This window comes from Leptodactylus fuscus, chromosome 1 (assembly GCF_031893055.1).
Source record: "Leptodactylus fuscus isolate aLepFus1 chromosome 1, aLepFus1.hap2, whole genome shotgun sequence".
Taxonomy (NCBI): Eukaryota; Metazoa; Chordata; class Amphibia; order Anura; family Leptodactylidae; genus Leptodactylus; species Leptodactylus fuscus.
In genome coordinates, this window is record NC_134265.1 from 205,292,377 (window position 1) to 205,317,109 (window position 24,733).

Sequence of the window (24,733 nt, forward strand, 5' to 3'; positions counted from 1 at the left end):
GCTAATAGAATGCATTGGCCAGCACTGATTGGCCAGAGTACGGAATTCGGCCAATCAGCGCTGGCCAATGCATCCCATTTATCTCACAAAAATCACAATTACACACCCGATAGAGCCCCAAAAAGTTATTTTTAATAACATTCCCCCCTAAATAAAGGTTATCCCTAGCTATCCCTGCCTGTACAGCTATCCCTGTCTCATAGTCACAAAGTTCACATTCTCATATGACCCGGATTTGAAATCCACTATTCGTCTAAAATGGAGGTCACCTGATTTCGGCAGCCAATGACTTTTTCCAATTTTTTTCAATGCCCCCAGTGTCGTAGTTCCTGTCCCACCTCCCCTGCGCTGTTATTGGTGCAAAAAAGGCGCCAGGGAAGGTGGGAGGGGAATCGAATTTTGGCGCACTTTACCACGCGGTGTTCGATTCGATTCGAACATGGCGAACACCCTGATATCCGATCGAACATGTGTTCGATAGAACACTGTTCGCTCATCTCTAATTATTATATAATACTGGTAAGGCTAGGTTGGTATCTGCATTGAAGTCTCCATAGTAGACTTCACTACAGATTGCTAAAACCAGTGGAGAGAAGTCCAGCAAGGAGGACCTTTCACCGGTTTCACTGTAAAATCAACGGAAACCTGACAGACACCCCATTATAGTCTATGGGATCTGCAGGTAACTACTTTTTAAGCAGACAGGCACTCCGTCTTTCGGGTCCTCATGTGGACCCGAATGACAGAGAGTCGAACACTAGTGTGAACCTAGTGTAAGCCTTGCAGTGCTGGTTTCCTATGTTTCAATCTGATTTTCTGTCTACAGTTTATTCTACCCTGTGTTTTCCACAGGTTTACTCCCATACTCTGCTTTTTTTTTTTTTTTTTTTTTTTTTTGTAGCAAAGAGTTTTTTTGAACGATTCCTATTTCCTATTTTTTACAGTCACTCATAGCCTATGAGGATCTGTAAAAAATGGATTCCACAGGAATGCAAACCAGATGCTAAAAATAGAGCTATTTGTCCATTTTTTGACAACTGCTAAACAACCACAGCCATGTGAATATCGCTTTACTGGGTTCTCGTGTAATTTGTTCTTGAGTGCATGTGCCAGAGAAGGGAAAATTAGATTGTGAGCCACTACTGGAGACTCCTATGTATCTCTTTATGATATAACTATCTTTCTACAGACTTGCTATATAAGCTATGTGAATAGATTAATTAATTTAGGTTTCTATGCAATGGAATGTGTAAATGGAAATTACAGTTGTGCTAAAAAGTTTACATACCCCAGCAGATTATTATGTTTTTTGGCCTTTTTTTCAGAGACTATGAATGATAACACAAAAACTTTTTGTCCACTCATGGTTAGTGGTTGGGTGAAGCCATTTGTTGTCAAACTTCTGTGTTTTCTCTTTTTAAATCATAATGACAACCAAAAACATCAAAATGACCCTGTGCAAAAGTTTACATACACTGCTAATTTTGGCCTGATAACATGCCCAGAAGTTGACACAAACCAAACCATGGTCAGTTGGACCAACCAAAATTTTGGCCACAACTGCCCGGAAAATTGTTTGGGATGCAAAGAAAACCCATACATAACATCAGCTGAAATACAGGACTCTCTGAAAACTATCGGTGTGCCTGTTTCAAGATGCACAATAAAGAGGCACTTGAAGAAAAATGGGCTGCATGGTCAAGTTGCCAGAAGAAAGCCATTACTGCGCAAATGCCACAAAGAATCTCGCCTTCAGTACACCAAATATCACAGAAACAAGCTTCAAAACTTCTGGAACAAGGTCATTTGGAGTGATGAAACAAAAATCTAAATTTTGGCCACAACCATAAACGTTATATTTGAAGATGTGTCAACAAAGTCTATGATGAGAGGAACACCATTCCTACTGCAAAGCATGGAGGTGGATCACTGATGATGTTGGGATGTGTGAGCTTCAAAGGCTCAGTAAACTTGGTGAAAGTTGAAGGAAAGATGAATGCAGCACGTTATCAGCAAATACTGGAGGCAAATTTGTACTCATCAGCCAGGAAAACGCGCATGGGACGTACTTAGACATTCCAACATGAAAACGATCCAAAACACAAGGCCAAGTCGACTTGTCATTGTCTACATCAGAAGAAAGTGAAGATTCTGGAGTGGCCATCTCAGGGCTCGTTCACATCTGCGCCCGACACTCCGTTATGCAGGTTTCCATTTCCTGCATAAAACAGAGCAGTAGATGGAAACCTGCAGGATTCTTTCTCACCCATTCATTTGATTCACGGGTTTTTTAATCCGGACACAGAGTCGGACATGCAGCACTCTGTGTCCGGATTAAAAAAAACGGTTTCGCGGTGGAGAGCATAAAACGCTCACCGCCGCTCACGGCCGGACCCAGTCTGTGGTTTCCGTCTTCTTGCATGCAGAAGATGGAAACCACAGAACGGACTGCTGAACGCAGGTGTGAACCTAGCGTCAGGCTACTGACCTCAGTATCATTGAGCTACTCTGGGGAGATCTCAAGCACGCAGTACATGCAAGACAGCTTAGGAATTTACAGGAACTGGAGACTTTTTTCTAAGAAGAATGAGTAGCTTTATACATCTGAGAAAATAAAGAGCCCCATCCACAACTACCACAAAAGACTTCAAGGTGTCATTGATGTTAGAGGGGGCAGTACACGGTATTAAGAACAGGGCTATGTGAACTTTTGAACAGGGTCATTTTGATGTTTTTGGTTGTCATTATGATTTAAAAAGAGAAAACACAGAAGTTTGACAATAAATGGCTTCACCCAACCACTAACCATGAGTGGAGAAAAAGCGTTTGTGTTATCATTCATATTCTCTGAAAAAAGGCCAAAAAACTAAAAAATCTGCTGGGATATGTAAACTTTTTAGCACAACTGTACATTGTGAAACTTGTGAATAAACACACAAGAATAATTACGTGCTGTTGATAATGTAGAAGAAAATAAGAATGATATAGAAGTAATAGAAATGATAACTTTGCAATCTGTAGATTAGTATGCCAAGTATGCAGGTCAAGGCACTCTTGAGGGAGCGCACGATGCTCCGTTCTATTCCAGTGAATAGGTCATGTCATCTTTTGGTAAATAATTATATTTCCCATGAAATAACAATTCTGCAGCACCTTTTCTCAGCACTCTGTGCTGTTATTCTGCCTAGAAATGTATAAATAAACTCATAACTGGGTGCTGCCAGCTGGCAGGGTGTCCTTACAGTCAGAGACAGTCTGTACGGCAAGTGCTAGCCTGTAAGGACACTATCTTTTAACATGGGGAATGGTAACACTCAGTAGTAAATTTATGCTAACATTTCTATTAGCAATAACAGGAATAGTACAAAATAAAGTTGCTCCAGAATGGTTTTTTCATGGGAAATTCACAGACATGAGGAGAGAGATGACAGTTCCTCATTAACAAAAGTATATTTTGAGATGCTAAAAATATGGTTGCAAAGGTAAATCCACTCCACTCATCTCCAATTTAGTTTGTATCCTTCACTGTTACTTACACTCCAATCCACTCAATACAGATCACTAAGATTGTTCTATAGTGTTATAACAGTAGATGAAGAACACCTTGGCCAGAGTCCTGGGGTGCTGTTTTCCACACTCATTGTCTAAAGGACATGCGGATGAGAGCCCCATGATTCAGCTGAAAGGTACCATGGACACTTTTTTAATGGCCATTACCGCTATTACCTTATATCAGCGCCATATAACAGCTTTCTGAAGCATGAGATTTTTCTAACAATCAAAAGTAAGCAAGCAAGGTATTTGTGCATTTCTTTGCTAATATATCCATTCAGACTAATAGAGCTGATGATGCTGATCAGAACTACAATAACACTACAGAAACCCATAATGGAGATCAATAGTGGGTAACTACCGGTACTCATCTTCAGGTTTTTAGCTTACTGATTTAATCTGTTGTGCAGCACATATTTTACTGACTTGTGTACATTCACTGGTCTATGACACAGATACTGTATCAGATCTGTGTGCTGCTTGTGTAGCATAATGTTATCATTCCTAGGCACAGCCGCATGTCATGTGGTGTGAGCGGGCAAGTCATACTGCTCATTGTATGGTTCTTGGGCTTAGACCTTCTCTGATCATATATTAATTGATTAACTATATTAACCCCTTCCTGTTGCAGACAGTCTTCAATTTTCATAAATCTAAGAGCCATTCATTTTTCCCTTCACAGAGCTATATGAGGGCTTGATGTTTAGAGGACAAATTGTTGTAATGTAATATTATCATTTAATATTCCATATGATGTACTGGCAAGCTGGCAAAAATTCAGAATGGAGATGAATTGGAGAAAAACTGCATTTGTATGACTTTCCTCCAGGCTTTGTTTTTACAGCGTTCACTGTGCATCCAAAATGACATACTACCTGTACTCTATGGGATGGCATGATTCGAGGGATACCAAATTTATCTTTTGGAAGGGTGATTTGAATTTGTATATTTTATTTTTAAAAACTTTTTTTTTTCTTTAAGTCCACCAATGCGACTTGAACATGCTGTCTTTAGATCACTTGTCTCAGACTGCAATACTACTGTATTGAAGTGTATGAGTGAATCACTATACACTTACCACAGGCATGCCACAATAGAAATATACTAAAACAGGCCTGGGAGCCATCATAAGTTTCTTGGCTGCCATAACGACTAGATGGCTCCAGCAATCTTGCAACATGCTTGCCGTACCAGTGGAAGTAGTGACTGGGACAGCAGGGGCAGCTATGGTAGGTTATTAGTTATTTTTACTTAAATAAGTGGGCTAGCTGCGCGGGCTCTGATCGTGGATATTACTGCCAGGTTTCTGCTGTATAATACAGTAGAGACCTGGCAGCTATGGCAACTGCTCGGCTTCTGAGTGGCCACCAAATTTAAACACCCGACTTCTGCTGTAATAGTACGGTGGATGTCAGGTAGGAGTTAAGTTTATTCCATATTCTATTATGTGATTATAAAACATTCGGAGAAACCTGATTATAGACAAGGATTGGATATTTTGCATTTCATCATGTCTGTGCTAAATATGTAGAATTGATTGGAGAATTCAAGGTTTATAGATGTAGAATGAATACGTATTCAGCCACCATCTTATGTCAACGGCCTGCTTTTCTCCCGATTTGAGCAGTATATAGCAATATCACCTTATACACCTACTAAACACCATACAGTGTTTTCTTGTTGTTGTTCTGTTTGCAAGTGCTATATATAAATACATTGAAAATATAGTACATAATATAAAGTACAGATAAATCATATAATAATGAATTTCTTTAGCATAAATTATACATTCCAACAAATGGCACAAAAGCAAAAGTCGTTTTTGTAATGTAACCATACAAAATTGTGGCTAGCTATTTATAACAATGAAATGCATTATTATAAGCTAAGTGACATTCACACGTGTGAATGTCACGCTGGGCCGTGATTAAATGGCACGGACTGAACATGGGACATCTGTGTACCTCCCGGGCCTCCTCGGCCCCATTAACCAGTGAGAATAAGCCAATAAATGGACAGGAATAGGGCCTGTTCTGAGTTTTGCTCATGGCCCCATATACCAGAACGTGAAAATACAGGGTTGGGGGTTTGGGGCCATGGAGATTAATTGGTCAGTGTGCTAGCCATGAAAAATATGGCTAGCACACTGACAGTGCACACGGCCACGTGTATGAGGCCTTATAGTAGCTGACATTCTCATATACAGACATGATACAACACAGTACACAACCCATGTGACATAATCTAACATACCTTGTGTCTACAGTACTCCATCACCAAGTACATATACTTATGGTCATGGAAATGGTGGTAAAACCTCACAATGTTTCTATGTTTCAGTTGACTATGGAGTTCAATCTCTTTTTCAACCTGCAAAAATAAAAAATACAAAGGGATTAGAATACCAGACAGGGTGCAGACAGTATGTGAGGCTGCTCTCTGAGATCCTCTTGTTTTCAGCTATATCTACCAGTGAAAAAAGGTATGGTGTAAGCTTACAAAATGGATTGTGAAGACAACTAGCCGCAATGGCTAGTATAAGCATAATATCAGCAGACTTCTACAATGCCTCGCAGACTTCAGTGGGTATGAAGTAGTTAATCCCTGCAAACATTAGTTCTCACCCCTCCTCTTTGCTGTATCACAATTTTTCTGGTGTGAGGGATCATCTTCACTGCAAAGACTTGTCTGCTGGACACATCCGTGCATTTGTAGCACCTGCCAAAGGCACCCTGGGAAGACATACAATAATATTAGAAGAGTCATAAATGACACATGCCATTTCATACCTGACATTAGTAAGTGACACACGGCAGCGGCATCTCATTCCTGTCGCTAACTTCCTTCCAGAACCTGAATGTCAGCTGAACTGCTACTCCAAGGCTGTAATTAACATTTTACAGCAATCGCTCACTTTTCACATTAACCCTTCAGGCTGTCGACAAAAGTATAACATAACCAATATCTAAAGTGTTATTCGCAGTTTGAAGACAACATTAGAAATGGACTTGAAAATGAAATCTCAAGATTTTCTATAGAGACACAGGGAAGACAGGAACAAATTTGTGGATACAGCAATAAAGTGATACAAGTAATTCACCTGCAATATTGACAAATGGAGACTTTTTCAATAGCCTTTCAACCTTATAATAAACCAATATTTTGACATCTTGGTAAAGGCATCTTATTATAGTGTTAACCTCATGTAATTGTCCATGGAGACCCTTACCTTTCCCAGGAGCTTCCCTCTCTTGTACAATGTCCCAGATTCCGCATCTTCAATCACATATTGTGATCTTTCTGAGTGCTCGCTGCCTGACATCTCCATGTCCTGAGCATTTCCAGCCAAGGTATCCTCTTGCAGACTCCCAAATCACAGGCAAAGGACAATCATCCAGCCACCAAAACACTTGAGCTTACCCATTGGAGGAGCTCAGCTGGGACACAGCACTCCAGCGCTGGGAGGAGAAGAGCAGAGGGAGGGGAGGAGGAGGTGACAGAGAGGAGACAGGAGGGAGAGCAAGCTAGGAACACAAAGGCAGAAGCACCCAGCAGTCCAGCATACAGTATGTGGCTGCTCTGCTTTCTATATATACACAGTAGGAGCTTATTTCATACTTAATAATAGACTGTATATAGTTTTTATAAAGTAGTATCATACCATGTATACACTTACTGGTTTTTAGGAAATTTTGGTTTCAATATATGACTTGATTAATGTCAATTAACTCTATGTGGGCAAGAATAAAAAAAACAAACAAACAAAAAAAAACAACAATTCTGCCAGTCTATTTTTTTGTGTTTCGTACATAGGATATCATAAATAGCATATTAACTTGATTCTATGGGTATGATTATGAAAGAAGTGCAGCTAAGCACAGGGGGATTAGGCCCCCAACTTTGGTAGACCAATATTATCACTATACAGTGATCATATATTGTTAGATACAAACTCTACACACAGCTCTGCAGACAATTTAAGTGAATATATTGCACAAAACATATAGTTACTTACAGGTGATGTCGCGGACTATGATTGTTCACATTTCTTGTCTCTTTCATCTTGTATCGCCATGATCACTTCATACATTAGTGACTTGTCTCTGTAAACTTAGCAGCACAGACATCTTTGGCTCCTTACTTTTCTAAGCACCTGACCCACATTTTCCTCATATACACAAAATCCCCAGCCTATGACAACCTCAATTATAAAATATATTATACTGTATAAAAATCCCCTGGATATGAATAAAACCCCAACTAATATTGATTGCTGATTCTTCACTTACTGAGTGAAGAACAGAAACTTGTGCGGTCCTTCTGGCTGAAAGGCAAAAAAACTTGCCTCCCCTGTCTCATGTCATGCACTGCCTGCCAACCCAGTTCCCTCCCCAGGTACTTTAAAGGGCATACTGATTCTAGCAACTAGCTAACATCCTAGTGGTAGGTTATTCTCTTCTCGTTGCGAGCAGGACCAACAGCTCTTGTATGGCCTAGTTTCTTACTGCCTCTTCAAATACCAGAACCAGCTGGCCTGTACACTTATGATTCTTTCCCTTCAGTTTACTTCCCATACAGAATTCTGAAGAGTTCTGAAAAAGGAGCTACCTACTAAATCTTGAAAAACACCATGGTAGATAAGGAAGCTGCTTTTGATGATGCTGTGGAGGAGCGGGTGATCAATGAGGGGTACACAATCTGGAAAAAAAAACGACCCCTTTCCTATATGATCTAGCAATCACTTAAGTCTTGGAGTGGCCTAGTCTAACAGCCTAGTGGCTTTCAGATGTCACCACACCAGAAGGAAAGGATTTCAGAATTCACCGAACGATATGGCTTGTCTTGGAATGCTAATCTTAGTCTAAACCTACTTAGTGCATTTGATGTTCATACAATTTGCTTGTGGGATATCAGTGCAGTACCCAAAGAGGGCAAAGTGGTTGATGCTAAGACCATTTTTACAGGACATACCGCAGTGGTGGAAGAGGTTTCTTGGCACTTACGAAATGAAACCCATTTGGATCTGTTGCAGATGACCAGAAGCTTATTATATGGAACACCTGATCAAACAACACACTGAAAACAGAGGTCTGCGTAATCTGAAACTGAAGTTTCATTCATTCATTTGTGATTTAAGGATTTTAGTAAAATTGGCAAGGAACAGTCTCCAGGGGATGCAGAAGATGGCCCCCCTGAGTTGTTTTCTCCCCATACAGAATGCAGAAGCACCAGTAATGAAACATGACTTACCATTATCTGATAGTGTTGCACAGGTGGTATGGAGAAGGGTCAGTTATACCTGGCGGGTGGCTGTATTAGGGTCCATTCACACAGAGTAAAATGGTAAGAAATTTGGTGTGGAATTTCATTGCTGAAAGAAAAGCCTCCCATTGACTTCAATGGGTTCCTTTTTCTGCTAGAAGAAATTCTAGGCTATTTTTCAGTGCTGAAATTCCACACCAAATTCCTCACCATTTTCCTCCGTGTGAATGGACCCTTATATAGCATCCACTAACAACTGCAATGGGTGGCGCACTGATTGTGGCTCTTAACTCATTAGTTGTGCAGTGTGCCGCTATCTGGCATGGAGGGTATATAGATATTTTACTCTTGCAGAAGGAAGCTCAGCAAATTTAACATCTGAACACTGTTTCTCCACATGGACTAAAGGAAAATCTTAAGGCTAAGGCCCCACGGGACATCCCGCAGCAAAAAAGTGCTACAGGAAAAACCGCGGCGGCAACACATCGCGGTTCTTCCCGCAGCGCTTTAAACAGAAAGTTCTGACTTTGTTACAATTATACCTATAGAAACGCAGGCAGTTTCCCCATAGGTATAATTGACATGCTGCGATTTCCAAAACCATGACGGTTTTGGAAATTGTGGTGTGTTCGCACCGCAGTTTGTACCGCAAAGTGGCCATGGGATTCACTAGAATCCCATCAACTCTATCCGTACTGTAAAATACCACGATTTTTCCTGCGGCTTTTCCACCGTGGGCAAATAGTGGCGTTTTCGTCCCATGGGGCCCCGACCTAAAGGGGTTTTCCAGGCAAAAAAAAAATAACTAGAAGAAGGTCAGGTAGTGCTATTAATAGGTTAATAAATTCAACCAAATATCTATGGTACGTATGGGTATATTTTGTGGATTTAGTTGTAAATGCCAAAATAGGTGTATCCCTTTTAAATTTGAGTAAAACTGTTATTTTAATTTTGGGTCATGTTGGCCATCCCTACAGTATTTATCCATGGTATGAATGTTTGTATAAAAGTCATGCAGAATTAACTGAAATATTGCATGCAAAGCTCCTACTATACAAGTAGCAACTAATTTGATGAGCGATCCTGTCTCTTACTAAAATTTGGTTAGTATCAGTTCTGTGCTAATGTAAAATTTTCCCTAATGTAAAATTTTCTTATTGAGGACTTATCCTTAAAAGGGTTTTCCAGGTAAAAAATAATTTTTCAAAAAAAGTTAGTTGGTGCTGTTAATGTTTTTAGGGTTTTGAGTAATTTCTGGGTTTCTCTGAGAGCTCCCGGCATATTTTGCATTAGTTTACATTGGTAGCTTCCTGTTCTGTTTTCCTACAACTACCATGATGCATTGCACTTCACTCAGAGATGACTCCCTTCCGCCCTCTTCTTGATGTCTGCCGACTGCCCATGTCTGCAAAATAGAGCAGGAGTGATGGTATGCGCAGTATCCGGCACTCTGGTTGCATTCCCATTGGCTAATTAAATTGTATATCATATCTATATTGGCACTTTATAGAATGATGATGCACAGGCGGTTTGTATGACCTATTCATCTCATTGATTGAAGATTTATCATGTCTCCGATATACTAAAAGGCTGTTGTTTGATGTGATGCTGTTTGTTGAATCTTTATTTTATCTCCTGGATTATCTCCCACGGAATGCTCTAACTGAGAGGGAAATGTAAGCGTCACAACAATAAGTGAGACTCATTGCCTTAGGTATATCAAGTACATTTTGTGACACTGGGTAACAGTTATGGTGGAACTAACTTTCCACACAAGTGAAGACAACCTATCACAAACCTATTTTATTCAGTGGTGCCCTACAATAAAGATCTGTGGAAAAAAATTGTGTATACCTGCAGACTTCCTATAATTCTGCCATTATCTAATAACTGTAAAAAACACTTTAATACTTTTTACTACTTATTTAATCCCAAGGTGCAGTCACCCATCACAGACCTCCGTGGCAAAATTGATAAAAATCCATTAGGAAATAATCTCTTCATCGCCAAACAGCATTGATGCCCTGGACTGTGACTGGGCCATTCTAACACATGAATATTCTTTCATCTAAACCATTCCACTGTAACTCTGGCTGTATGTTTAGGGTCATTGTCTTGCTGGAAGGTGAATCTCCTTCCCAGTTTCAAGCCTTTTGTATTCCCCCAACAGGTTTTCTTCTGGGATTGCCCTTTATTTAGCTCCATCCATCTTCCCTTCAACTCTGACCAGCTTCCCTGTCCCTGCAAAAGCACAGTATCCCCACAGTATGATGCTGCCATGACCGTGTTTGACAGTGGATTTGGTGTGTTCAGGGTGATGAGCAGTGTTATTCTTCTGCAAACACATAGCGCTTTGCATTTAGGCCAAAAAGTTCAACTTTGGTATCATCTGACCAAAGCATCAAAGCACCTTCTTCCATGTTTGCCGTGTCTCCTATATGGCTTGTGGCAAACTGTGAACAACACTTCTTATGTCTTTCTTACAACAATGTTGTTGCCACTCTTCCATAAAGGTCAGATTTGTGGAGTACACGACTTTATAGTCTTGGTACGTTTGCAGTTGAAGAATACTTTTTCCATTTTTGGATGATGGATTGAACAACGCTCCGTGGAATGTTCAGAGGTTGGGATATGTTTTTATAACCTAACCCTGCTTTAAACTTCTCCACAACTTTATCCCTGACCTGTTTGGTGAGTTCCTTGGTCTTCATGATGCTGTTTGTTCACTAGTGTTCTCTAACAAACCACTGAGGCCTTCACAGAACAGGTGTATTTATACTGAGACTAAATTACACACAGCTGGACTCAACTCAACTAATTAAGTGACTTCTGAAGGCAATTGTGTGCACTGGATGTTATTTAGTGGTATCAGAGGGGGATAAATACTTTTACATGTCACACTTTTGATTAAGATTTTGAAAACCATGTATCATTTCCATTCCACTTCACAATTATCTCCTACTTTATATTGGTCTATCACTTAAAATCTCAATAAAATACATTTAAGTTTGTGGTTGTAAGGTGACAAAATGCGAAAAATTTCAAGGGGTATGAATACATTTTCAAGTCACTGTATACTCTGTGAAGAGCACGTAGCAGGAATCTTACCTTCTGCCTTTCCATCATGGCAAGAAAAACAAGAAGAAGACACAGGACCATTAGCATGGAGGTCCCGATGGAGCAGCAAATTCTTGAGAGGACTGAGTAGAAGGCTCTGGATAGTTGGAGGCTGTCCTGTATGAGCAACAGTAGGAGGGATATCTGCCCTTCTGTTTCAGCATTCTGATGTCCAGATGGCAGCAGGCCACAGCACAGAGCTTCCTGGCAGGAACCTGCATGGGTCTCTTCCTTTTCACACAGAGAGCCTCCTGGTCAGTTGGCCTGTGTAGCTGGGACTGCGGCAGGGGAAGAGATCTGTCAGTGGCACCATACAGCATGGGAGCAGCTTCATCTGGCAAAGTTAGTCAGACCCTGGTCCGGTTTCTGGCAGCAGGGGAGAGCTAGCCAAAGTAGAGACTCAGCTGCCATGTTTCCCCTGCTCTGTCTGGCATCTGTACTGCAATTGGAGCAGTTGCCACCCGCTCCCTGCAGCCTTGGGGCAGAGCACTCTTCCACATCTCACACAACATGGTGTTGAAGGGTAAGGGAAACACCTTTCTGGGCCTTACCAACATGCACTACTTCTGGATTTCTCCTGGAGAGGGACATCATGAGACCTAGGTCCAGGGGAATGTCTGACTGTTCCACCGGTGCCCAGGCTAATCTCTCTTCTCACAATGCGTCTTCCTTAATAGATGGCAGTTGTTCTCATCGTAGGAGGAAGCTTTCCCCATACCAGCATTCCCACGTAGCAGGTGCCCTCTACAGGAGGACTGATCATAGTCGCCTCTCTTCATAACAGTCCATATGTCATCATATCTGATGTCAGAAGGACAGCCGGCTGTCTGGTGGGTCTCACTCATCATCTCATCTCCCAACTGGTGTAGACCATCTGGGAGAACCTCTTCAGAGTTGGCATGGTGATTGTTGGATTGGCCTCCTCAAGCGGTACCATCTCCACTGCCAACAGAGCAGATGACAGATGCAGTAAAGGGAGTAGGCCTGACTGCTATCTTGGGCACCTGTTCCCTTCCTCTTCGGGGTGCGGGATTTTTGTCACTCTTAAACATATTTTAGAGGTTCTTAAAGGGGCTCTATCACTGGGAAAAGTCATTTTTATCTGAACACATGCTTGCATAGGCTTTAGAAAGGCTATTCCACACTTACCTTTTGTATGTAGATTTCTTCTGTGGTGTCTGAATAAGTCCATTTTTATTCATATGCTAATGAGCCTCCAGCCAGCGCAGAAAGTTCCCAGCAGCCTCCTCTCTCCCATTATCTTCTATGTGTGTGAAGCAAACAGGAAGCGAGTCATCATCAGCAGCAGTCTCCCATAGAAAACAGCAGAGAGAGAGGTGTACACCATCTATCGTGCACTAGTCTAATTAGCATATGAATATAAACGGACTTATTCAGAAACCACTGAGGCAATCTACATACAAAAGGTAGGTGTGAAATAGACTTTCTAAGGGCTATGCAAAGGTGTGATTAGTTAAAAATGACTTTTCCTAGTGATAGAGCCCCTTTAAGGGCCAGGTGGCTGCTCCTAACCATGCTTGCCCACCAACAAGGGTTTCCTTTCGGAGTCCTGGCTTCGATTTTTGGGACTCAGTTTTTTGTGGTGTGGCCTCACTGGGTACACATGTACTGGCAGAGGTCCAAGATCATATAATTAAAGAGAGTACATAGATATTTGGGCTTTGTTATCTGCTGGCCATGTTACTAAGGACAAGGAGTGGGTGCAGTAGAGGGGTTCTGATAGGAAGCCATGGGTTGCAATTAGCTTCAGGCCTTTGCCATGATGTCTTATAGAACTTCACAGTCAAATCTGATAAAGGTCCCAAGCTGTGTGTTTATCTGAAAATAATCTATAGTGTGCATAAATTACACAGCGGCTTGGCGTGGTGGTGCTACGATGAGGAATTTAGCTGAATCCATCCATCAATTGGGCCTTCAAGGCCACTGATGTATGGAATCAGCGGTTATTGTCTCAGAGGCCACAGCGGCCTTTTCAGAGTGGAAATGTCAGGCCGGGCCCACATTTTGAATTTTGATGGGAAGTATAGGGTACCGTTGTCAAATGAGAAGACGGGGTGTCAGACGACTAAATTAACATTTCTGGGTATAGAATTGGATACTATTTAGTTTAGTTTTTTGGTTGCCAGACAATAGAGTTGCATGTCTGGTCTCCATGGTAGACCAGTTTGTGCATGCCAAGAAGGTGACTGTAAGGGAATTGCAATAGGAATCCTGCTGGTGAATACTGGGGGAAGGGCACAATAGACAGTTAGCCCTAAGCTGAATTTCCATCACTGCCCCTTCCTGCTTGCTGGTCCTATCCTAAGCAATAGGCAGCAACTGGTCGACGGACTGTTCCTATAGAAGTGACAACACAGAACGAAGACAAGACAAACAACAACAAATGGAGATCAGCTAGCCAAGGGTCCAGTAACAGTCAAGAGACGCAGAACAAAATCAAAATTCAAGAGAATAGTCAGAGGTAAGCCAGAGGTCAGCAATACAATAGTAGCAGAAGAGGAGCTTAGCAGGGACAAAGTCACAATAGCCAGCATGTCTGTGTGGGCTGACAGCCTGTATATAGGAAGCCAAAGACCTGCCCTAGGCTTGATTGGTAGACAGGCTGTCAATCGCACAGGGAAGGCTAGAATTAACTATTTGATGACCAGAGAGAAACAAGGTGCAGGAGATGGGTGTGATGGAAATTCAATTACAGAGGAGAGGTAATAGAGCAGTATTCATACAGTAGAACGAAAAACTTTAAGCAAAGAATGAAAATGAACCCGCCTTCTGTGCCGCAGCGTGCTTGCAGAGGGTGTCACAGAGACCCAAACAGGCAGAGACGTTACAGTGACTTTGCAACAAGCTGACTTTTGCCTTCAGGACTCTCAGGGCTTTCTTCAAATGTATGTCATTAGCTACTAAAGGGGTCTTGCTGCCTCATCACTTTATTCATATTATGGAGCCCATCAGAGGTCATCTCTTGACATAGTAGTCCTTTCTAGCTCCGTTCAACAGTCAGATTCTTTGTCAACATGAGGAAGTTTTTAGCATGGATTTGCGCTTGTTTACGGACACCACTGAGAGTGATGGTTTCGCTGCAATTTTGGTGATACTTGGTGTTGGAGGGTTGGGTCTTGGGTTGAGTCAGGTTTGGTTCAGACCCTGGCTATTTTGGAACTGTTTCTGATAGACGTTGCAAACTTTGGGGTCCAGGGATGTCTAATCTGACAGCCTTGAGATTGGACACAGATGCACTAGTGCCTCAGGTGCTGTATCCATCTCTTCTGGTCACTCTTTCTTACATGGACTGATCAGGCAAATGATAATGTACATATTGTATATGTTGTATTTAGTGTTCTCTTGTACTAACCCCAATTTTTAGGTTTTGTCTTGTCCAATACTTGGAAGATGTAATGTCTTCAAGAAGTATGAGGAGTCAGGGATGAAATCCAACAGCAACTTGGTTTATTTGCATCTCCACACATAGATCTGTAACTTCCTCCCAACCATGTGTAAGCAAACCCCCCCCCCCCCCCATCTCCTTCCTAGTTCCTGTTCCCATGAGTCTCTGCTCTTAAAGAGACAGGACTGCTTGCTATATATTACAGAAGACTAGTAATAAAACATGGAGCCAGAATCAAACATGAAGTGAGTATGAAACTTAAATCTCTACTTCAGGCACTCAACACTCTGGAAGCCCAACATAAACAGACCCTCCAATGCACCACCCATGTGGACTTGACAGCAACATGCCATGAAATCAGCTCTCTCCTCAAAGATATACAACACCCATCTCCTAGCCCAAGAGGTGCAGGAACAGCAATCTGCTTCATTCATCATGCACATCAAACAGCCATCCGGACTTATTACTCACCTAATTACTGAAATAACTTTGACCTTCCGGAATAATTAGAGCTAAGCATATCTGAACTCTCAGAAGGCCAAAGCCCAGGCCCTGATGGCTACATGGCCTGCATTTATAACATCCTGAAAACTGCACCCTTCCTTTTTCCACACACTTCTCACAGTCATACCCAAGGTGGGTAAAGACCCCAAACTTTGCCCCATCTCCCTCATTAACACTGACACCAAACTATTTGCAAAATTAATTGCCCACATGCCCACCCTGGTCCAACCAGGTTGACTTTATGCCAAAGAGGGAGGCTTGGGACAACACCTTGAAGACCTTCTCCGCCATCCTCTATGCTTTTCAATCGCAAATGACAATGATGTTGATCTCAGTGGATGCAGAGAAGGCATTTGACCAGGTGGATTGGGGCTTCCTGGAACCCACAGTATTTCAGCGCATCCATGTGTTATATGCTTCTCGGTAGGCCCGAATCAAGGTCAAAAGGTCAATGCCCCTCCCCACACATAATACCCTTTCTCACCGATCCTGTATGCACTTGTTATGGAGCATCTCTTAGTCGCTATCCGTCACAACCTTGACATACAAAGACTACAAATCAGAGATCTACATCTAAAGACCTCAGCATTCACAGACAACATCCTGTTCTTCATCACTCAACCCTTGACGGCACTTCCCTCCCTTGCAGTTTCTTTAGCAACTACAAAATTAACCTCTCTAAAATCACAGCTATTAATATCACCCTGGTTGACTCCCTATGCTGTGGCAGTATATGCAGCTACCAGTGGCATAACTAGGAATGGCAGGGCCCCATGGCGAAATTTTTACATGAGCCCCCCCTCCCCGACCGACGCCAAAGACCCTGACTGACCTTCCCTCTCCCGCATTCCTGCACGCTCTATTATGACCCTGCACACACTATTACACCCCATAGTGGCCCCTGCACACACTATTACGCCCCATAGTGGCCCATGCACACACTATTACGCCCCATAGTTCCCCTTGCACACACTATTACACCCCATAGTGGCCCCTGAATACACTATTACGCCCCATAGTGGCCCCTGCACATATTATTATGCCCCATAGTGGCCCCTATACACAATATTTTGCCCCACTGTGAATAGCCATGGACAATTATTATACTTGAGGATCTTTTCAGGCCCCAGAGTATAATAATTGGAGACCGGGTAAGGATGGGGGGGACCAACATAAAAAACACTGTCACATACCTATCTCCATCTCCGCTGTACTCCTCGGTGGAGTCGGCCATCTTCAATGACGTCCGGGATGTCACATGACCTGGGATGGAGGTCTTGAAGCCTGCCCGGGGAGGTAAGTAACACTATTTGTTTGTGTTCTCTTACCTCTCCCAGGCCTCCGATCATTATATTCGGGGGTCTGAAAAGACATTCCCCCCCCATCCCTCTCCCCCCGAGTATAACAATAGTGTTTGTGGGGCCCGCAACGTCACTTACCGATCCCGGCCCCTGCCTATTAAGAAATAAAAACGCAGCGGTAGCAGCTGTCGCCGGGCCCCTAATGTCCTGGGCCCTGTGGCAGCCACTACCCCTGCTACCCCGGTAGTTATGCCCCTGGCCGCTACACTACTTCTAAATGTAACGCCCCCCTTTGGCCACACCCCAGGTAGCGAGGCGTTCTGGTAAATATGAGTTGCCTGCTTAGCGCAGTGCCTCCACCCTTGTCGGTGATATTCTGGTGCTTTTGGGGTGACAGTACCTTTCTTCAGATCTCTGCCCGAGGCTTGACAAGGAAAAGCTCCGCCTACACCAACACGCCAGAGAGGATTGTGGTATAAACAAAGAAACTTTTATATGGAACTTAATAAAAGTAATGGTGAAGTACAATATGCAATAACATTCACAGCATCAGTAAGAGGTTGTACTTTAAACGATAAACCTATCTAGAAAATGGCAGGTCTATATGGCAAAGCCCTAGGACAATGTATAACAATCACAAAAACTCAGTCTTAATACAAGGCCTGTTGCCGTGGTTGTGGGAAGCTCTTTGTTCGTTGGTGCACATGAAATATGTCAGAAGTTAATAATGCTCCTTTAAATCCTAGCAGGGTGAGATTCATTAGTGCAGATGATTTAGTACACTGCAGAAAATCCAATACTGGCTACAATCATCTATCAGCAGCAGCAGGCTCTATCCCTTGTAATATGACATGGCAGCACAGAATATATCTGCATGAAACAAGTCTCTTACTCCTAGAGGAAGATTACTCTAGCAAGAACCATTTACTCCTGGATCATAGGATTCAGTCTAGATAAGAATGCTGGTGGTATATTTACAGTCCCAGAGGGATTAACCCATCCAACAGGCTGTCAAAGGGTTAAGTCTGGAAGAACGTTCAGGTGTAGCTGGGAGGCGCCTCCGTCTGTTGTGGAAGGTATAAACACTCAGTTTCTTCAGCAGATCCTCCTGTGGAGCCGGTAACCTTTTCTCTGAAGGAATGAAATCCTCCTTCCTATTGCTTTCAGCCTCTGGCAGCTCAAGAGATCCTCCTCTTGCATCCACCTGTGATCCCTCTCTCCTGCAGACTCCCTGAGCTCCTTTGCAAAGCAGCCCCTCCCATCCTCCAAGGATTTGATAAACAACTACAATTGCTTTCATCCCCAAGCATAATGTCTGCAAACTGTTAACCCCTCGTTGCCTTGAACTGCACACAGGGGTTACATAAACCTCATTAAAAAAAAAAAAAATAAAAACATAAAATCTTCACAGGCCCTTGCTCCCCTTTGAGTGTCTCTACAAATCCCTCACCATGTCTCTCTGACCTACCTCGCTCATGTACAAAACCACTATCGTCCTTCACTACAAGCTGGGAAAGAGAGATCAGTACCTACTTACCACCAGACGTGAGGCTCCCCACTTCTTAGAGGTGCCACAAATTCTCAATCTTATGTAAAGCACAAGAGACTTTTCTGGAGATAAACCACTAACAGAAGAACGATGCCAGTGGCGTAACTAGGAATGGCGTGGCGGGGAGAACTTTTGACATGGGCCCCCCCCAACCGACACCGACAACCTCGACCAACCCCCTCCTCCGCATTCCTGCGCGCTCTATTATGTCCCTTAGTGGCCCCTGCACACAGTATTATGTCCCTTAGTGGCCCCTGCACACAGTATTATGTCCCTTAGTGGCCCCTGCACACAGTATTATGTCCCTTAGTCGCCCCTGCATACACTATTATGTCCCTTAGTGGCCCTTGCACACAATATTATGTCCCTTAGTGGCCCCTGCACTCAGTAGTATGCTCCACTGTAGACACCTATAAACAATTATTATACTCTGGGGTCTTTACACAGGGGGAATAAAAACATAAAAAACTACTGTTGTTTACCTGTCCCCCGTCTCCTACGCTGTCGGCCTCCGCTGTCGGCATTCTTCAATGACGTCGGACGTCACATGACCCGGGACGTAGGCCAGGTTCATGTGATGTCAGAGACTACTTACTATATGTAGACAGACGACAGACAACTAGGCCTGAGGCCTGCCCGGATCGTGGAGAGGTAAGTAACAGTGTTTTTTTTATGTTTCTTACCTCTCCCGGGCCTCCGATCATTATACTCGGGGGGTCTGCAAAGACCCCCCGAGTAGGATAGTGTTTGTGGGGCCCGCGGTGTCACTTACCAATCGCGGCCCAGCCAGGATTGGTAAGTAAATAGGGCCCGTAACGGCCTATTAAAAAAAAACAAAAAAAAACAAAACAAAACGCAGCGGTAGCGGCTGTCACCGGGCCCCCTAATGTCCAGGGCCCAGTGGCAGCCGCTACCATGGTAGTTATGCCACTGAACGATGCTACATGTCTGGTGGTCCGCACAATTGTCAAGACAGTCACTGGTGTTTCATCAAAGGACGACTTAACCCCAGTTTTTGAAGTCGCAGCATGTCAGCTCCAGATATTTTTATGCAATGTGTGGACGGGATTGGCCAAAATCACATTCACTTTGCAGGTACTGTAAAACAGTGGTTTTTTGCTCCAACATTTACGCTATATGAGGCCTCGGCCTAAAAGAATGTCAGGCTGAATGGCCCCCACACATTTTCACCTCACCAAATCTGGCTCTCCTTGGAAAAAGTTTTAGACACTTCTGCTCTGGTGGTAGTGCTAAATCTGCAATAAAATATAGCTGACAGTAGGTGGCAGCAGTCAACAGAAAAACATTACTTACTATTAGAGATGAGCGAGTACTGTTCAGATCAGCCGATCCGAACAGCACGCTCCATAGAAATGAATGGATGCACCTGGTACTTCCGCTTTGACGGCGGCCAGCTGCTTAACCCCCCGCGTGCCGGCTACGTCCATTCATTTCTATGCGAGTGTGCTGTTCGGATCGGCTGATCCGAACAGTATTCGCTCATCTCTACTTACTATCTATGTGCAGGATGACAGTGACAATGACAAACACTTGTAATGAACTTTTCTTGCAGAGGCTCAAAGTGCAGGGAGCATAGCGGAGTATGGGAGTTAGGCCGGGTTCACACGGAGTTACGTGCCGCGAGATTTGGCACGTAGACGCCGCGTGACCCTTTGCGTGCCGTACACGCTCCCATTCATTTCAATGGGAGCGGGGAGCGTATGCGCCGCGCTAGTTTGCGGCCGTGAATAAATGCACGGCCGCAAACTAGCGCGGCGCATACGCTCCCCACTCCCATTGAAATGAATGGGAGCGTGTACGGCACGCAAAGGGTCACGCGGCGTCTACGTGCCAAATCTCGCGGCACGTAACTCCGTGTGAACCCGGCCTTAATGGCAATCATACAGGCATTCATTGCCAACATACACAAAGGTTACTTGTTTTTACAGGAAGCCAATTTACCTGTCAGTATATTTTTGGTTTGTGAGAGGAAACCCATGCAAACATGAGGAGAATATACAAATTCCATGCAAATGTTGTCCTTGATCAGATACAATCCTCCAGGATTTAGGTTCTGTAAGACAAAAGAGCTAACCACTGAGCCGGCATTCTGCCCAACAGGATGATAATAATAATAATAATGTTTATATATAGCACCATCATATACTGCATAGCTCCCAACCGTCCTGCATTCCACGGAAGAGTCCCGATTTTAGACTGCTTTCCCGCAGTACCACTCTGCCCCTGAAGTGTTTTGTTTAACAAATTTCCCCCGATCACCATCCGCTCTTATAACAGTTAAAAGGTTGTACTTGGGATAACAGCGGGGCTGATCGACGGAAAGCTTGTACTACTGTAATCAGAAGGACCTGTCTGATATCAGATAGTCACATGTCTAGGTAGGCGTGTCTTTGTATCCTGTGCGGTGCTGGAAGAGATGGAGAGATGTGTGGTTTAAGGTACTGGGGGAGATGTGAAATGCAGGGTGGACTGTGGATGGATGTGAGATGTGGGGTACATGGGTGTACTGTGGGGGAGCGATATGAAGTGCAGTGTGTACTATGTGGGGGGAGAGATGTGGGGTGCATGGATTTACTGTGGGGGGGAGAGGTATGGGGTGCAGTGTGTGCTATGTGGGGTGCATAGGTGTACTATGGGGGATGTGGGATGCAAGTTTGACTGTGTTTAGGGGAGAGATGAGGGATTCAGGGTGGACTGTGTGTGAGGGGGAGATGCGGGGTTCAGGGTGTACTGTGGGGGGTATAATGTGGGGTGCATACAGGGGGGAACCTGCCCCTTTCGCCGCCCGAGGCGAACTACAGAAAGCCACCCCCCGAGGGGGCATGGCGGAGGGGGGCGTGTCGCAGTGCAGGGGGCAGGGCTTAGCACCGTTCGTCGGCAGAGAGCAGGCACGGAGACAACCTGCTCTCTGCCTGAGCGTGAGAGGAGGCTCCTGGAGCAGCGCTGCTCCAGTGGCCTCCCCAAACCACCGCTCGGTGCTAAGCCAGTCCAGGACAGCTTGTCCTGGACTGGCTTAGGTAACCAAAAATGCCGCCCTCCCTGAGGCCCTGGCATAGCACCGCCTGAAGCGCTCACTTCAGGTCGCCTCATGGGAGGTGCGGCACTGGGTGCATAGGTGTACTGTGTGTGTGTGTGGGGGGGGGGGGAGATGTGGCGTGCAAGGTGTACCCAATGAGAAATGGATGGGAATGGGCGCAGTCAGTTTAGAAGTGGGTTGAGCTAAATTTGCCACAGTCCGCCCACATTTTGTCCCCAATCTGTCCTTTAAAAGTTGATACTGGTATGATACTGTAGTACTTCATAGATTTAAGAGTACAGCAAAGTTCAATATTACAGAATTTTACATTTTTCTGGAATATAAACAAGAGAAATGAAGGCCACAATATATGAGGTACTAGCTAGTTAGCACACATCATGAAAACACATGTACACAGTGCGGTACCGCTCCTGCGTAACCCCTCTCCCTAGAGTGTTTTCAACTGAAACTTATGGTTCTTAGTTATAGGAGTAGATACATAAAACAGACTAATACTGTATATACCCAACATGGCACATGCATAGAAAATCATGTGATACTTAAACAAATTACATGAATCAAGTGTTAATTAAATATTTAATTAAATATTAAGCTAATCATGTCAAAAGACTATTAATTATCAACATTCAATTAAAATGCATTAAATCTGACCTCAAATTTAACCCTTTCAGAGCACGCATGTCTACGGTTAGGGTCCAGAATACGCACTTAGTGACGTCATAGATGTCATGTGGGCCAGGTTGGCGTTGCAACGCCATCATAACCCACTTTTGTGCCGACAATGAAGAGGGACGAAAATAGCTGGGAGTGCGCCAGAGTCTAGGAGACTTGAGTAACACTGGTTTATATGTTTGTCATCTCCACTGGGCCTCCGATTATTGTACCCAGGGGACCTTTGGGGACCCCAAAGTATAATAATAGCTTGTGGGTGGTCCACTATGGAGATCAAGGATGCCACCCATCACTGATATAACTGATTTAATAAGATAAGATAAGATAATCCTTTAATAGTCCCACAATGGAGAAATTTCAGTGATACAGTTTCATGGATGGTACAGTAGTATATAACAAGAGAGAAAACACATACAAGCTCATGGCAGATAGAGAAATCCTAGGAATCATAGCAACTAAAAAAGAAAGACACACAGACACAACTGCAGGATCATTTAGTTCTCTGTGTGAAGTGATGTTAATAATACAGCCGAATGTGGTTGGAGGACATGAGGAGGGGGTCACAGCATGTAGATATAACAGGCAGAATTTTTTTTTTTTTTTTTTGCAGAGGTGGGGGACATATGCAGCTATCATGATAACATGTGGTAATTCCTTTGGTAGGTAGTGAGATCTCATGCTCACAGCTGATAGTTCGGTATCTTGCATCAGCACTATTGTCCATTAACCAAAAAAAAATGCCCCAAATGTCCTTCATCACAAGCCCTCCTCCTCCTTTCTTCTTACCACTGTGTTCTATTGCCCAAAGAAGTCTGAAGCCATCCAGGTGTACATGGTGCTGCTCTCTTGCCAAGCTTCCATAACTCCTGGGGTGGGTGGGTGATGGTAGGTTTCCAGGCTGTAACAGAGTCCCATGTGTCCACAGTAAAAGAAAGAAATACCAGTCAGCTGTAGCATCTTCACACATCAGCAATTGACGCCAAAAATCATCTCCTTGAAGAAGAAGTCCACACTTCCATGCAGGTTTCTCCTCCATGCCGCATGGTGTCCATGCTGTCCTTAGCTCGTGGGGGGATGGTAACAGGCACATGTGCAAACAGGAAAACTCCAGCTGATTCAGGTCTTGAGTCTTGTCCATGCTTAACAATAGAAACAAAAGGAAAAATATACTCCGCAGGATCTTCCATTCGATTTATAGTTGCTAATTCATAGTGCTAGTTTTCTTGGTTAGAGGATTCTTGAAGATACAGACAAAAAGAGTGAAAAAGGAAGATAAAGGTTGCTCTCAGCTTGGAGCTCTGTATCGAGGCAGCCACTCAGTGCGGCGCCATCTCTAAAAGGACAGAAAACAAGCAAGTACAATCAAACAAGTAAAAGACAATAAATAAGAATATAAATCACAGTTACAAACCTGGAGTGAACCCAATGTCTGCTGCTGATACGCTAAGGTATATAGGCACATAACAGATAATGGTATGGCTGGCATAGCATAATGTAATGCTTCATAGTGTTCCACCTAGCCCCCATTGGTCATTGGTTTGGAATTTTACCTTACACCTTTTGTATCAGACAGAACCAGACATTTTAGCTAACACACAGCACAGAGAGCTAACTGAAGTTATAGAAGCATCAAGAATAGAGATGAGCGAACAGTGTTCTATCGAACACATGTTCGATCGGATATCAGGGTGTTCGCCATGTTCGAATCGAATCGAACACCACGTGGTAAAGTGCGCCAAAATTCGATTCCCCTCCCACCTTCCCTGGCGCCTTTTTTGCACCAATAACAGCGCAGGGGAGGTGGGACAGGAACTACGACACTGGGGGCATTGAAAAAAATTGGAAAAAGTCATTGGCTGCCGAAATCAGGTGACCTCCATTTTAGACGAATAGTGGATTTCAAATCCGGGTCATATGAGAATGTGAACTTTGTGACTATGAGACAGGGATAGCTGTACAGGCAGGGATAGCTAGGGATAACCTTTATTTAGGGGGGAATGTTATTAAAAATAACTTTTTGGGGCTCTATCGGGTGTGTAATTGTGATTTTTGTGAGATAAACTTTTTCCCATAGGGATGCATTGGCCAGCGCTGATTGGCCGAATTCCGTACTCTGGCCAATCAGTGCTGGCCAATGCATTCTATTAGCTTGATGAAGCAGAGTGTGCACAAGGGTTCAAGCGCACCCTCGGCTCTGATGTAGCAGAGCCGAGGCTGCACAAGGGTTCAAGCGCACCCTCGGCTCTGATGTAGGAGAGCCGAGGGTGCACTTGAACCCTTGTGCACCCTCAGCTCTGCTACATCAGAGCCGA

At 43.7% G+C, this 24,733-nt stretch overlaps 2 protein-coding genes across 2 annotated transcripts in view; one reads left to right on the forward strand and one right to left on the reverse strand.

The window, feature by feature from the left end:
- Positions 1–6,921, reverse strand: part of PLK5 (polo like kinase 5 (inactive)) — a 36,361-nt gene extending 29,440 nt beyond the window's left edge. Inside the window, exons 1-3 of the mRNA XM_075283353.1 lie at positions 6,782–6,921; positions 6,177–6,284; positions 5,806–5,922 (exon numbers count right to left, since the gene is read on the reverse strand). Coding sequence (XP_075139454.1) covers positions 5,806–5,922; positions 6,177–6,284; positions 6,782–6,880 — 324 coding nt within the window. The 5' untranslated portion in view covers positions 6,881–6,921. The remainder of the gene's footprint in view (positions 1–5,805; positions 5,923–6,176; positions 6,285–6,781) is intronic.
- Positions 1–24,733, forward strand: part of C1H19orf25 (chromosome 1 C19orf25 homolog) — a 245,185-nt gene that overhangs the window by 47,164 nt on the left and 173,288 nt on the right. The gene's annotated exons all lie outside the window — the stretch shown is intronic.